Genomic DNA, 15983 nt, shown 5'->3' with positions numbered 1-15983 from the left:
TTTTGATCTATAATATCTTATTTTTGATGCTCTATACAATTCTAAACGTTAAAATTTTTACCTAAATTTTTTTACTTTGGCCGCCATTTTCTCTATGTTCCCGAAGAGATATCAAAATTTTAATGAAACTTTTCAATACATTATTAGTAGTCCTCTAACCGAATCTGAAGTCAGAATTTCAAAATTCGCAAAAAAATATGCGACACACACACAGACAGACAGACAGACTCAAAAAGCCATTATAGATTTCAGTAAACAAAACTTTTCAAGTTTTTTTTGAATATATAACTGTTATATACTGGTTCATATCAATAATAAATATATATATTAGTTTATTTTTTATTACAATATTTTGTCCATAAATAATTTAAAATGATCAATGCAATCTAAATTAATAATAAATATTTATAGTTATTAAGTTAATTTAAATTGTTTATTTTTTTAAAAATTGCATACCATAACTAATTGTAAGCCAACAATCGGTACGGTTGACCATCGGTAGCCAATTTGGTCAGTCATGTAGCCGCCAATTGACGATCCAATTAAAACTCTTTAATACAAATTAAATAAATATATATATTTATATATAATATTTATAATAGATATTTTAAGTAATAATTTTTATTTATTTTTAAAAAATAAATAATATTAACCCCATTGCCATTGCTGATGAAAATATACCGGAAATTGATGAATATGTGGACACATTGTCGGGAAAACCAGATTTACTAATAATTATTATTAGAAATAATATTAATAAATATCAATAATATTAATAAATAATAATAATATTAACAAATAATAATAATATTAACAAATAATAATAATATTAACAAATAATAATAATATTAACAAATAATAATAATATTAACAAATAATAATAATATTAACAAATAATAATAATATTAACAAATAATAATATTATTAACAAATAATAATATTATTAACAAATAATAATATTATTAACAAATAATAATATTATTAAGAAATATCAATAATATTAACAAATAATAATATTATTAACAAATATCAATAAGAAATAATTATATGATATTAATAATAAGTACATTGTTTGGTGCATAACCTGTAGAAAAGAGCCTATAAACTGGGCGCCCATACCTAATCCAATAAATAACTGGGCAACTATTGGTGGCCATAATAATTTACTATATAATAATAATAATAATTTAATATTATATATATATATATAGTAATTTAGTAATTATTAAACAATTTTTTTCAAAATTTTTAAAACAATAACATTTAAAAACTTAACTAACGATTCAAATGGCATCGGTATGAATGGCATCGGACCGGCCATTATGTAGGCTATCGTATAGAATATACAACCGATTAGACAAATCGGATTCAAATCTAACCAATGATTTTTGTTTAATATAATTTTGTCAGTAATATAGCCAAACAAATAACTGGATAATCCATATAATAGGCCAGTAATCATAAATATGGCCCCAATTGTGGCCGAAGATAATGTTTGGATCTATTAGTTAGTTAATGAAATATTATTATTAATTAATTAATTAATTATATATATTTAAACTTTTGTTTGTTTTTTTTAAAAATAAAAATAATAGTAATAATAGATAATTATTTTTACTGAATCTAAATACAGTCGAAGTGTTGTTTGATTAAAACCTAATATTACAAAACAATTCATACATATTATTGTATTGATTGTAACATTAAAATTGTTTAAAATCTTGAAAACAGTAGTTTTTTTATTCATAACATCTATTGATGTATTATCTGATTCTATAATTAAATAAAAAAATAAATTATATTATATTACAAATAAATAATATATAATTTTTTATTTTAAAAATTAGAAAATAAAAATAATAATAAACTTACTTTTCTTAATTAAGAAAATCGTTAATAATATTGAGCAAACAATTTGCATTATACCCATTATAAAAAATGGTAAACTAAATCCTATATTATAGTTTTCACCTAGCTAAAATTAAAAACAAAAAAAAACAAATTTATTTATTTAAAGTATTCTCATATATATATTATTATCATTAATTAAATGTGATTTTAGTTTACTTGACTTAATATCCCTCCAATAGACGGACCACAGATTTGACCGATACTCTGACATAACTCAATAGTTGGCTAATAGTAATAGTAATAGTAATAGTAATAGTAATAGTAATAGTAATAGTAATAGTAATAGTAATAGTAATAGTAATAGTAATAGTAATAGTAATAGTAATAGTAATAGTAATAGTAATAGTAATAGTAATAGTAATAGTAATAGTAATAGTAATAGTAATAGTAATAGTAATAGTAATAGTAATAGTAATAGTAATAGTAATAGTAATAGTAATAGTAATAGTAATAGTAATAGTAATAGTAATAGTAAACTTACTAATAATTTAGTAAACTTATCTGGATACTCTAAGCTTATTATAGTCCAAATGCTAACAATAATTATTGAATTACTTGAACCTTCAATTGCTTTCAAAATTATAGCCATCACTAGAAATGGTGTTTTTAAATATACCCATTGAAGTGCACTAACATTGTGTGTATAAAAAAAAACATTTTCAAAAAAAAATTAATTAACAAATTTAAAACAAACCTATTATTAATACAATAATATAATATAATAATAAATAGATAACAAACCCAAACCCAATACAATTTAGACCAAATATAAATGCACCAAAAATTAGCATTAATTTAGGATTAAATGGCGGCATCTTTTTTTTTGTTTTATTAATTTAATTAACAACAAAAAATTGAAAAAACAATAATTATTAAATTTTACTAATTATTATTAATTATTATTAATAATATTTATTTTTTAAAAATTTTAAACAAACCAATTTGCTAACTATTGGCGAACCAATAATTATGCCAATTTCTGAAATGGCCATGATAATACCGATCCATGTTAAACTAATATTTTTGTTTTTAGCCTAGATAATTTTATTTTTATTATTATTTTTAAATAGATTTATTAGTATTAATAGTATTATTATTTTTGTTTTTAATTTTTAAATTAAATTTAAATCAAAAAAATTATTTATTAAACACAACTTTTTGTATTATACCGTATAATACAGTCATTGCGTTTAATTAATAAATTTTGTTTAATTGATACCTATATATATATACTGTATATTAGGGTTATGCAAGATTTTGGATTTTAGGTGGGGTGGGCTAGTAGGCAACTTTAGTGGTATAGGGTGTGTCTAGACTTTTATATTTTATTTTTCAAAAAATAATAGTCCAAAATCTATAGAAAATTCTTTAAAAATTCTGCCTAAAAATTCCCAGAAAATTATTTAATATTCCAAACAAACAAAAATTTCTAAATTATTTCTAAAATATTTCTAAAACTTTTATTTTATTTTTTTTACCTCAATTGGAAACAATGGCGCCGATAGTGAAATAATAAGACCTTCGCATAAGTTTGCATAACATAACAATACAATTACTAATAAATGTTTTTTATTATTAAAAAAATCATTGAAACAATTAAATAATTTGTTAATATTACTATCATTTGTTTTATTAATATAATAGGGTTTTGATTTTTTACTAAATATATTCATTTGATTATATTTATTTGATGATACAAAAAAAAAATTTTGAAATTCAATAATCAAATTATAAATAACTAAATAATATATAAATTAAATATTAATAGTTTAGAAAATATTTGTACAATGAGTCTACAATTAATTGGTTACTAAATAATTTAGTTAATGAAATAAAAACAAATGATTTTTCATTTTAATATAACGTTTAAATTATTTTGATTTTTTATTTTTAAATTTAATAACGATTTTAATTACTTAACAACAAAATTTTTTTACTGATTATCAAAAAATCAATTTCAATCAGTAATTTATTTACATATATATTTATATTATTTATTAAATATTTAAATAAATAATATTTATTTATACAAATATTGAATAACTATTAGATAAAAGATTTAATAAGTAATTAAATATTTTTTCTAACAATGATTGTACAATTAATTAAGTAAAATTTACTAATAATTTCAATAAAATAATAATAATCTTTTTTTTTTAATAAAAATTATTATGAAATTTTTGTTAGTAATTAAAAGTATGAATTGACATATATTTCTACATAATTAACTACACATATATATATATACCGTATTTTATCTATTTTATACAGTAGTTATAATAATATCTTATAAGTATAAAAGTTTTATTTCAATATTATATATATACCTGTATAACAATTATTATTAATAATAATAAAGAAACTAACAATGCGTTCAATAAGTTTAATATTAATACTAGTTTTAGTATTAAATATTAAAACAATTGTTGTTTATTCCCAATCACTAGAATCAGTAATTCCTGGTATGAATTTTTAAAAAAAATAATAAATTATATAAAATTTATATATATTTGTTAATTTTTATTATGAATATTCTAAAAAACTAATTAAATTCGTTATTATTTTTTTTTTAAATTTATAAAAAAATAATTCTAATATATATTTGTTTTATTTTTTGATTAATAGGAAATCACCACAAATTTGAAAATTTAGGTAAAAATATTTTTTTTATTTGTTAAACAAAAATTTATTTATTTATTTTTCATTAACAGCTATAACACCGATGAAGTATATTAACGGCACGTTTTTGAATCTGTTTGAATGTGTCAGTCATGAGGACAGTAGTCTAGACATACAGGAGATAATGTTTACCGAATCGTTGAACGTTGAGATGACCTGTAATGGTATGATTGTTGAACAATACGATGATCTAGTGTTTGATGCCCTACTGGGTAATGGACAGACCATAGCTATTACATTGAAACAAAAACATATTATCATTACTATTATTGACGGTAATAGTTAACTATTAATATATATATATATATATATTTTAGTTATTATATCAAAACATTATTATTTTTAATCAAACAAAAAAAACAGGAGATATCTATTATCATGAGGTGGGTGTCATAACATCGGGTCCCTGTGCCGGTACTCAACTCAAGGGTTGGGCTATATTTTTGCCCCAAACGCCGGGTCAGTGTGTGGACAAACCGATGACCAGTTCGCGGCCATTGTTCGAACGTTGGCAGCTTTCGGGCAATTGTCAGACCAAATGCAATGGACAGTCGGCACTGGCCTATCAACCGGGAATCAGACCATAAGTTTCAAATTGATTTTAATTCATAGATATTAGTAATTGAAAAATTAAAACTGAAATTTATTAACAAATAAAATATTTTCTAATTTAAAAACATTTGAGATTTTTTTTAATATGTTTATAATTATTATTATTATTATTATATTACAATATATATTACTAGAATTTATAAAAAAAAATAACTAAAAATTTATTTATAATAATAATAATAATATATATTAATAACTATTTCAAACTTGTAAATCATTCTAAAATTAATTATCAAAGTTTTTTTTAAAAATAAAATTAATTTCTGATTTTTTACTTAAATAAACATATAATAAATTTATCTATTTGTAAAAATTTTGTTTAAAAAATGTTATAAAGATTTAAACATTTATAACTACAATAATATTAATTATTGAATTAGTAAGTTATATTAAATTATAGATATAAAAACCAGCAACAAAAAAATACAATAATTACAATTTAAAAAAAAAATAAATAAAATTTTGGATACAGATTAAAATAATTTTTTTTTAAATATTTAGGATAAATATAATTATTAATAGATGTTTTTTAATTAAACTTTTCGTTTTTCAATTTTCAATACTAATTTTTCTGGACAATAGGCGTAGTGTTCAAAAATCGGATCGGTTTTGAATACGGTTTGGCCATCGATCGGTAAAAATCGGTACCTGGCCAGCAAATGTGCCGTGTTCAATTTTAAGGCCATCGGAGCAAACTTATAGGCGGGACACATACGACGGCCCAAACCAAACGGCAGATACGTTGAGTCAATCAATTGGTGTTTGTTTTGTTTGAGGAACCGGTCGGGTATGAACTGGTCGGGCATTCGGTAGTAATCGGGACAAAGCTGTACTGCTGAACGTGAAAACTGTATCATCTGATCCTTTTTGATGGTCACACCTTTTTTTTATTTATAAATAAAAAATTTTTAATAATAATTAAAGCTATACTCTATTTATAATTTTAATAATGTTATTAAAAAATTTGAATATAAATATAAATACTAATTATAAAGATATTATATTTATATTATATATATATATATATTTTATATAAAATTTATATAAAATAATGTAATACTCTATTTATATAAACTATTTATTATTAAAAATATTACTCACTTTATAATTATTATAAACAGTATATAAAAAATACGATAATTATATTATTATTATTGATATATTTAAATGTAACTATTTATTAGTTGTATTAATAAAACCTATAATAATAATAGTAATAATATAATAGTATACCAGTTGTCTCATCTGTATAGTCATGTCTGGCAATCCTAACTTCTCTATTGAGAATTGAATGTAATCTCAATGTTTCCGATATACAGGCCTCCAGATACTCAAGTTTGCCTAACGTTTCCCAATCAAACAACTGGCCATCGATTGTTGTCGATTGACTATCGGTATTATTATCCCGAAAACAAGTAATAATTTCATCGTAAACTCGTTGCTGACAATCAGGATTTATGGCCAACTCGTAGATAATGAATGTCATGGTTAGGTAGTAGCTGTCATACGATGCCGAAAATAGCGAAAACATATTGGCCACCACTTCCTGTTTGCTCATTGTTTTTGACATATCTGTAAGTTTTTTTAAAAAATAAATAATAATAAATAATAATAATAATAATTAATAATAATAATAATAAATAATAATAAATAATAATAATAAATAATAATAATAATAATAATTAATAATAATAATAATTAATAATAATAATAATAATTAATAATAATAATAATTAATAATAATAATAATAATTAATAATAATAATAATAAATAATAATAAATAATAATAATAAATAATAATAATAATAATAATTAATAATAATAATAATTAATAATAATAATAATTAATAATAATAATAATAATTAATAATAATAATAATTAATAATAATAATAATAATTAATAATAATAATAATAATTAATAATAATAATAATAATTAATAATAATAATAATAATAATAATAATAATTAATAATAATAAAAATAATTAATAATAATAATAATAATTAATAATAATAAAAATAATTAATAATAATAATAATAATTAATAATAATAATAATAATAATAATAATTAATAATAATTAATAATATAATTTAATATATAAATGATAACCAATTAATTTTACATTATAGCCAATAGTAGGATAACTTACCCGATAATGACGATAATGTCTCATCAGTTTCATTGTCCACCGATTTGTCCACCGATTTGTCCACCGGTTTGTCCACCGATTTGTCCATAAATTCTGGACACCTATTTAGCAGCCACTGTAGAAAATCGTCGTACGTATCGGTGCTTATAGTTTTGATGTTCAAGCGTTTAGTTAACTCACTAACTGTTAGATCAGTAAATTTATTCAGATCATCGGCAGATATAAGGGAAGTCATATTAAGCACACGGAGCATGAATTTTGGTAGAACTAGTTGGGCTAATATATGGTATTTTGATCGTATAAACAAACGTTTGATTAGCTGGGTAATTTTATTATAATTAGTATTATTAGGATTAGGATTATCATTGAATGTATTATATTGTTGTTTCAACGAAAACATAACATTTCCAATCAAATCTATCGACTGATTGATGAACATCTGCTTAATGTCGACAACAGATACCGATGCCGACGCCGACGACTGGCCAAACAATTCATTGTCCAAAGCATTTGTCAATCGTATTAAGGTTTTATCAATTTTTTTGGCCATTAATCTAAGTTTCTTATCGGTAAACAGTGTCCTGAAGACTGCACGCATACGTTGATTGTTATCGTCGTCAGCTATATCAAGGACATGCCTATAGACTGGATGATCGGGCTCTGGTATGTATGGGGGCATTAGGTGACCAAACGATTTGATATCTTTGATCAAAATATTTTTGATTAACTGGGGATCCGATGTCATCATAATTGGTTCATTTGATTCAAACACACTATTAATATAGAAAATAAATATTAAAAATATGTATATAAAAAATAATTCAATTATTATTTATATATATCTATTTCACCCCATAGTTTGGTCTATATTTTTAATACTAATTTTTTTTTAAAAATTACCCATAAGTTGGTCCATATTTTTGACGCCTCTCTCTATCGATGACCGAAATCGACCGAAACAACTCCTCGAATGTATTTCCAAACCATATCCAGGGTTTCGGTCCGTTTAGGCCTCTGTCCGACCAATAGTTAAAATTGCGTTTCAGATAACTATTAAACAAACAAATAAAAAGTTCCGTATATTTATATATTATTATTATTTTTTTCAAACTTAAAATTATATTTATTTAAATAATATATATATATATATATATATACTGTATATATAGTTATTAATTTGATAAAATATATTTTTAAAGTTTTTCTTTTAATTTATAAAACAAAACATATAATATTATAGTCTTACCAATAAAATAATATTAATATAATAATACTTATACTACTACTTAATAAAAGTAACATTTTTACTAAACAATAGTTTGTTTTAATAATAATAATAATAATAATGAAAATATTGATTAAAACATTTTTTAGAAAATAAAACTTAAATAAAAATACTTATTATACTTATATACTATATGTCATATATATATATATCATTTTTTTTAATAATTATTATTATTGAATTTAATTATTATTTCAATAATGCATTCAATTGCAAAAAAAATTGATATATCATTTAATTTCGACATTTATATATTTAATCATATTTTCATAAACATCTATACGTTTACTATTATTTTTTTCATAATTTAATTAAAAAAAAAATTATTATTTGCATCAATATTTTGCTTAAAGCTATACAAAACAATTAAGTTTTTCACATCTATTATGAATCTTTTTGATTTTAGGGAGGGGGGCTCTAGGGAGGTGCAAGTTATATAAATCACTAAAAAAATCTAGACTTTTTTTTATGTATTTTAAGCGCCAAAATCAATAAGGACAGTGGCGGGGGGGAAGGAAAGAGTCCCCCGAATATTTTCATCTATAAATTCCCAGTAAAATAGCTAAATATTTCCAATAAATTAAATTGTTTTTTTTAAATAAATTAATAAAAACATAATAACACTTAATAAAATATCGACTAAAATAAAAATTTTTATAAACTATGAAAAAAATTTAGGCCATTATTAATTTTAGAGGGGGAGTCATTTGCCTTGACCCCCCCCCCACATTCCCACCTCCTTTACTTAACCTTATTTCAAAATTTATTATTTGTATTTTAATTAAATTTTACTGCAATGACTGTACTATTAATTAATTATTCACTTATATATATATATATATGTATATATCAATAAAATTATTTATTTGATTAAATATTTTTTATATATGTATTTTCAATACATAATGATAATGGATTATTATTATTATTAATAAATTCAATTACTTATTTAATACATATATATATATATATATATTGAAAAAAGTGAATATAATATAATTTTAATAAAATATTTTTAAATATTAACAAAAAATAATAATAATAATAATAATGTTATATTCTTACCAGTAAAACAATATTAATATAATAATAATAATAGTAATAAAACTCATAAAAAGTAACATTTTGTTGTTGTTTATGTTTAATAGTTTTTCTTATGTTTTTAATAATAATATAAAATATTAAGTAAAATATTTATTTTCAAAAAAAAACTAAATAATTAATACATAAATTTATTAATCTAATATAAAATTTACTATACAAACACTATTTAGGATTATTAATTAGGAATAGTTTTAATTAATTAATAAATTATTAATTTATAACAATTATTATAAGTTATAAAATAAAAATGCATAATCATATTTACGTAAACTTTGTACGCAATTTATTATTTATGATTAAAAACATAATTTTTTAGTAATTAAAATAATCATAAAAATGATTAGTAAAATTAAAAGCAAAAAATAATAATAATAATTTTCTGTTTTTTAAAAAACATATTAATTATTTAACATTAAAATCAAATTAAAATTAAAGCTTAATAGAGTGTAACTAACGGTATAATAGTTGTTAAATCAAATTTATTTAACAGATTTAAAAAAAATTATTATTAAATGTTGTAATATATTTAAAAAAAAAAAAAAAATTTGTTTGCACCTCTAAAATCTATACTTAAATTTTCCTATAATATTAAGTCTATAAGTAAATGATTTAGAAATAATTCCAATGAATTATATAAATTTTAAAAAAATAATAATTTTAATAAAATACTTAAAATACAGACTTAAGATTTTATTTATATCATTTAGTTTATATTTAATTATTAATTTTAAAACTAAATATTTATAAATTATGCATTATCATAATTTGTTAAACAAAGAAAAATTTTACTTAAAAATAACTTACTTAATAATCATTTAAATTTAATAAAATTTATTATAAAAATTTCAATTAAATTAAAAATAAAATTTATTACATGTATAATAAACTACTAATTAGGTGATGGCTATCACATAACATATCGGATACCTGAGAGCACCGGTAATCATACGATAAGTTTGTTTTAATAATAAAAAATAATAATTAGTATTTTTTTTAATTAAATAGAAAAAAATCAAAAATTATTAAAATTAATTTAATTTATTCTGTATAATTAAGCTATTTATTTATATATATAATATTAAATTGTTTATAAAAAAATATATAACTAAGTATTATATAACATAGTATAGATTTTGAGTGTATATACTATAAATATGTAAAAATTTAAAAACATGAGATTTTTTTTAATATGTTTATAGTTATTATTATTATTATATATTTGAATATATATTAATTGAATTTATAGAATTTTTTTTAACAAAAAATTTATTTATAATAATAATTATTATTATTAATAACTATTTTAAACTTGTAAATCATTCAAAAAGTAATTATCAAAGTTTTTTAAATAAAATTAATTTGGTTACTTTAAAAAAAAACATATAATAAATTTATCTATTTGTAAAAAAAACATTAAATTATTTTTTTTAATGTTGTAAAGATTTAAACATTTATAAATTATAGATTATAACTACATTAATATTAATTATTGAATTAGAAGTTATATTAAATTTAAATTAAATTATAGATATAAACTAATAATTGTTTTTTAAATGAAATTTTGTATACGTATTAAAATAATTTTTTTTTTTTTTAATATTTAAGATAAATATTATTAATAGATGTTTTGATGAATTAAACTTTTCGTTTTTCAATTTTCAATACTAATTTTTCTGGACAATAGGCGTAGTGTTCAAAAATCGGATCGGTTTTGAATACGGTTTGGCCATCGATCGGTAAAAATCGGTACCTGGCCAGCAAATGTGCCGTGTTCAATTTTAAGGCCATCTGAGCGTATATATAGGCGGGACACATACGACGGCCCAAACCAAACGGCAGATACGTTTAGTCAATCAATTGGTGTTTGTTTTGTTTGAGGAACCGGTCGGGTATGAACTGGTCGGGCATTCGGTAGTAATCGGGACAAAGCTGTACTGCTGAACGTGAAAACTGTATCATCTGATCCTTTTTGATGGTCACAACTGATTTATATATGTATTTTCAATACATAATGATAATGCAATATTATAGTAGTTATAATTGAATTCAATTCAACTTTCAATAATACTTCTTATAATAAGTCTATGTATTAATATTTTTTTTATATAGGAATACTAAATATTTATCTTTTTTTTTTTAAAAAAAAACATGTATTAAAAATAAATAATTTGAGTTTATATTGAGTTAATATTTTTTTAGGTAAAACATGTAATAGTAAAAAATTTATTGTTTTTTTTATTATAATATTTATATAATATTTACTACTAAATAATAATTTTTTTTTCTACAATAGAAAACAAAGCGGGTACTAAAAAATAGTAGTTTTTTTTAAAAAATAAATAATATTAAATAATAATTAATATTTTTTTTAATTTTATTAAGATTTTAGATTTTATCAAAACTAATATCGATTTACTAGACAATAGTCAATTGGCTTATAGTATACTAAATGTCGACAATTTGGTTATAAATATATAGTCAATGGTTTCGACTAATGCCTAAAATTAGTCCCTATTATGCCGTCAAAGCTAATCCCAGTCAACAATTGCTTAAAGTGCTTATTGAACTGGGAGTTGGATTTGATTGTGCCAGTATATATATATATATATATATATATATATATATATATATGGTTTATTATTATCTATGTATTTTTAATCAAAATTTTTTGTTTGTTTGTTTGCTATCGATTAAAAAGTATGAAATGCAACACTTGATAGGATTGGGTGCCAAACCCGGAGTCAATCATTTTTGCCAATACATGAAAAAACCCGTGAATCGCTTTAACTATTAATACGATAAAAATATTTTATATTTTTCTGTTATTCAAAATTTATTTTATGTGTTTAAAAAATAACATTAACTATAATGACTATAAATTAATTATTCACTTATCTATGATAAAATTATTTATTTTATTACATATTTTATATATTTTCAAGTATAATATTTTTTTTGCTGCTAGTCATTAAATATATTATTTTAATTAATATTATTAGTTGATTATTATAATGTGTATGTGTATGTGTATGTGTATGTGTATGTGTATGTGTATGTGTATGTGTATGTGTATGTGTATGTGTATGTGTATGTGTATGTGTATGTGTATGTGTATGTGTATGTGTATGTGTATGTGTATGTGTATGTGTATGTGTATGTGTATGTGTATGTGTATGTGTATGTGTATGTGTATGTGTATGTGTATGTGTATGTGTATGTGTATGTGTATGTGTATGTGTATGTGTATGTGTATGTGTATGTGTATGTGTATGTGTATGTGTATGTGTATGTGTATGTGTATGTGTATGTGTATGTGTATGTGTATGTGTATGTGTATGTGTATGTGTATGTGTATGTGTATGTGTATGTGTATGTGTATGTGTATGTGTATGTGTATGTGTATGTGTATGTGTATGTGTATGTGTATGTGTATGTGTATGTGTATGTGTATGTGTATGTGTATGTGTATGTGTATGTGTATGTGTATGTGTATGTGTATGTGTATGTGTATGTGTATGTGTATGTGTATGTGTATGTGTATGTGTATGTGTATGTGTATGTGTATGTGTATGTGTATGTGTATGTGTATGTGTATGTGTATGTGTATGTGTATTCTAAACTAATATTTAATAATTAATTGATTTTTAATAGATTGTGTAGTAATAATAATTATGCTAATAAATATCATATAGACATATATACAAATTGTATATAAAATTAATTTTTATTTGTCATGGTACTTAAATTTAGTTTTATATTTTTATTAATAAAAAAAACATAGAAAAAATCTTAACAAAACAATTAATAAATAAAAAAATTATAATTTTAAAAATAAATTAATTATAAGATTTTTATTTAATTATAATAAAACAAATTAATTCGTTATTATTTATAAATATTTATAGACACTTATTTGTCATACAGTGTATATAAAAATAATAATATTTGGTATTTTAAATTTTTCTTATATAAATATATATAATATATATATATTAATATAATTTTTAGTAGTTTAACTTTAGACGATTTAAAAAAAATTTATAATAGCAATAAAGTTGATAATGTTATTATTATTATTAATAATAATATTTTTTATCACTACAATTATAATTTACCGGTAATATATATATATATATATAATATTATTTTTTAAAATTTTATGATATATTAATTTATAGTTATTAAATAAATAATTAATTTAGTAGACTTTTTATTTTTTTTTTATAAAAAATCACTATTTATTAAAGATTTTATTTAAATGTTTAATAGTTAATTAATATTTAATTATAAATACAGTTAACAAAAATATTATTTTAATTTATTTTTTTGTTAAACCGATAATATTTTACAGTTATTTAAACCGTAATTTTAACTATTGGTCGGACAGAGGCCTAAACGGACCGAAACCCTGGATATGGTTTGGAAATACATTCGAACAGTTGTTTCGTCCGATTTCTCTCATCGATAGAGAAAGGCGTCAAAAATATGGACCAACTTATGGGTGATTAATATATAGATATATAAAAATAATTAATATTTAAAAAAAAAAATATTTTACTTCATATTAATAGTGTATTTGAATCAAATGAGCCAATTATGATGACATCGGATCCAAAGTTAATCAAAAATATTTTGATCAAAGATTTCAATATATTTCGCAATTCAAGGCCAGCATTGCTAACACCAAGCGATCATCCAATCTATAGGTATGTCGTCGACAACAGCGGCGACCAGATTTGGTTACGTATGCGAGCGGTTATTAGGACATTGTTTTCGGATCAGAAACTTAGATCAATGGTCGACAATAAAATTTTAGTTAATTTACATAATTTAACCAATTTTTTGGACAACAAATTGATGGGTCAGTCGGCTGTTGATGTCATCGATATTCGGCAATTGTTTGTCAATCAATCGATAGACCTGTTCGGGTCAGTCATGTTTTCGTGGAAACAACAACAACAACAACAACAACAACACAATACATTCAATGATGACGATCCTTATAATAAATTTACCAAGCTAATCAATAGACTACTATTTCCATCTAAATGGCGTATACTAGGCCTACTAGTGCTACCGAAATTCATGCTACAGGTGCTCAACATGTCTAACATTATATCTGCCGAAGCGCTCGACCAGTTCGCTGAACTAACTAAACAGGAGTTAACTAAACGCAAACGTTTGGCCAATACTACCGATACATACGATGACTTTTTTCAATCGCTTCTGAATCGGTGTCCAGATTTTACCGGCAAATCACTGGACAAAACAGCTGACGACGAGACTTCAATTGATAGTAAATTCATAATAATAATAATTATTATTATAATTAAATATTATTTACTAACTAATATCTAATGTCCACAAAAAAAACAATAATAAAATTATAGATCAAATGATGACCGAAGAGGAAGTGGTGGCCAATATGTTCTCACTATTTCAGGGAGCGTTTGACGGACACTCGCTATCCATGACATTCATTATCTATGAGTTGGCCGTAAATCCTGATTGTCAGCAACGAGTCTACGATGAAATTGTTACCTGTTTTCGGGATAACAGCAACTCTACGAACCCGACAATTGCCGATCAGTTTGATTGGGAACAAGTGGTCAAACTTGACTATTTGAATGCCTGTATATCGGAAGCACTGAGACTACACGCGGCTGTCAATAGAGACGGACGGGTAGCCAAACAAGACTATATGGATGAGACAACCGGTAAATTATATCTTTATAATTATTAATCAATTATTTTTTATTAATAAAATTTATTATTTTTTAATAAAATATAAAAAAGGTGTGACCATCAAAAAAGGTCAGGTAATCCAGTTTTCACGTTCAGCAGTACAGCGATGTCCCGATTACTATCCAATGCCCGACCAGTTCATACCCGACCGGTTCGTCAAACATAACAAACACCGATTGGTTGACTCAGCGTATCTGCCGTTTGGTTTGGGCCGTCGTATGTGTCCCGGGTTTCGGTTTGCACTGATTGCCATCAAATTGACCATGGCACATTTGCTTATTAGATACAAGTTTGTAGCAATCGATGGCCAAACCGTACTGAAAACCGATCCGATTGTCGAACACTATACCTATTGTCCGGATAAGTTGTATTTGAAAATTGAAAAACGATAATTTATTTTTGCCTAAATGCCGACAACTTAGCCTATCGGCCACCCAGGCACCCCCACCCCCATACACACATATATACATATATATAATTTTGTGTTTTAATA

At 22.2% G+C, this 15983-nt stretch overlaps 3 protein-coding genes across 3 annotated transcripts; 2 read left to right on the top strand and 1 right to left on the bottom strand.

The window, feature by feature from the left end:
• Positions 1-4267: 4267 nt before the first annotated feature.
• Positions 4268-5177, top strand: LOC128956105 (uncharacterized). Its single transcript, XM_054301787.1, has 4 exons — positions 4268-4373; positions 4537-4563; positions 4623-4865; positions 4954-5177. Exons 1-4 carry the CDS (start codon positions 4280-4282, stop codon positions 5175-5177), a joined length of 588 nt encoding a protein of 195 aa, XP_054157762.1. The 5' UTR covers positions 4268-4279.
• A 558-nt stretch (positions 5178-5735) lies between these two features.
• On the bottom strand, positions 5736-8394 carry LOC128956104 (cytochrome P450 3A7-like). Its single transcript, XM_054301786.1, has 4 exons — positions 8257-8394; positions 7357-8129; positions 6436-6774; positions 5736-6082 (listed from the first exon to the last, which is right to left on the bottom strand). The coding sequence occupies exons 2-4, from the start codon at positions 8102-8104 to the stop codon at positions 5736-5738; spliced, it is 1434 nt and encodes a 477-aa protein (XP_054157761.1). The 5' UTR covers positions 8105-8129; positions 8257-8394.
• A 6208-nt stretch (positions 8395-14602) lies between these two features.
• LOC128956103 (cytochrome P450 3A25-like) lies at positions 14603-15882 on the top strand. The gene is made up of 3 exons (XM_054301785.1): positions 14603-15041; positions 15136-15462; positions 15542-15882. The coding sequence occupies exons 1-3, from the start codon at positions 14603-14605 to the stop codon at positions 15880-15882; spliced, it is 1107 nt and encodes a 368-aa protein (XP_054157760.1).
• The last annotated feature ends 101 nt before the right edge of the window (positions 15883-15983 follow it).

The sequence above is a fragment of the Oppia nitens genome, unplaced genomic scaffold, assembly GCF_028296485.1.
Source record: "Oppia nitens isolate AA-2021 unplaced genomic scaffold, nextdenovo-longstitch-racon4-pilon3 scaffold2_pilon_pilon_pilon, whole genome shotgun sequence".
Classification (NCBI taxonomy): domain Eukaryota; kingdom Metazoa; phylum Arthropoda; class Arachnida; order Sarcoptiformes; family Oppiidae; genus Oppia; species Oppia nitens.
The sequence above is the reverse complement of the archived record's forward strand: the minus strand, read 5'-3'. Positions and strand labels throughout refer to the sequence as shown.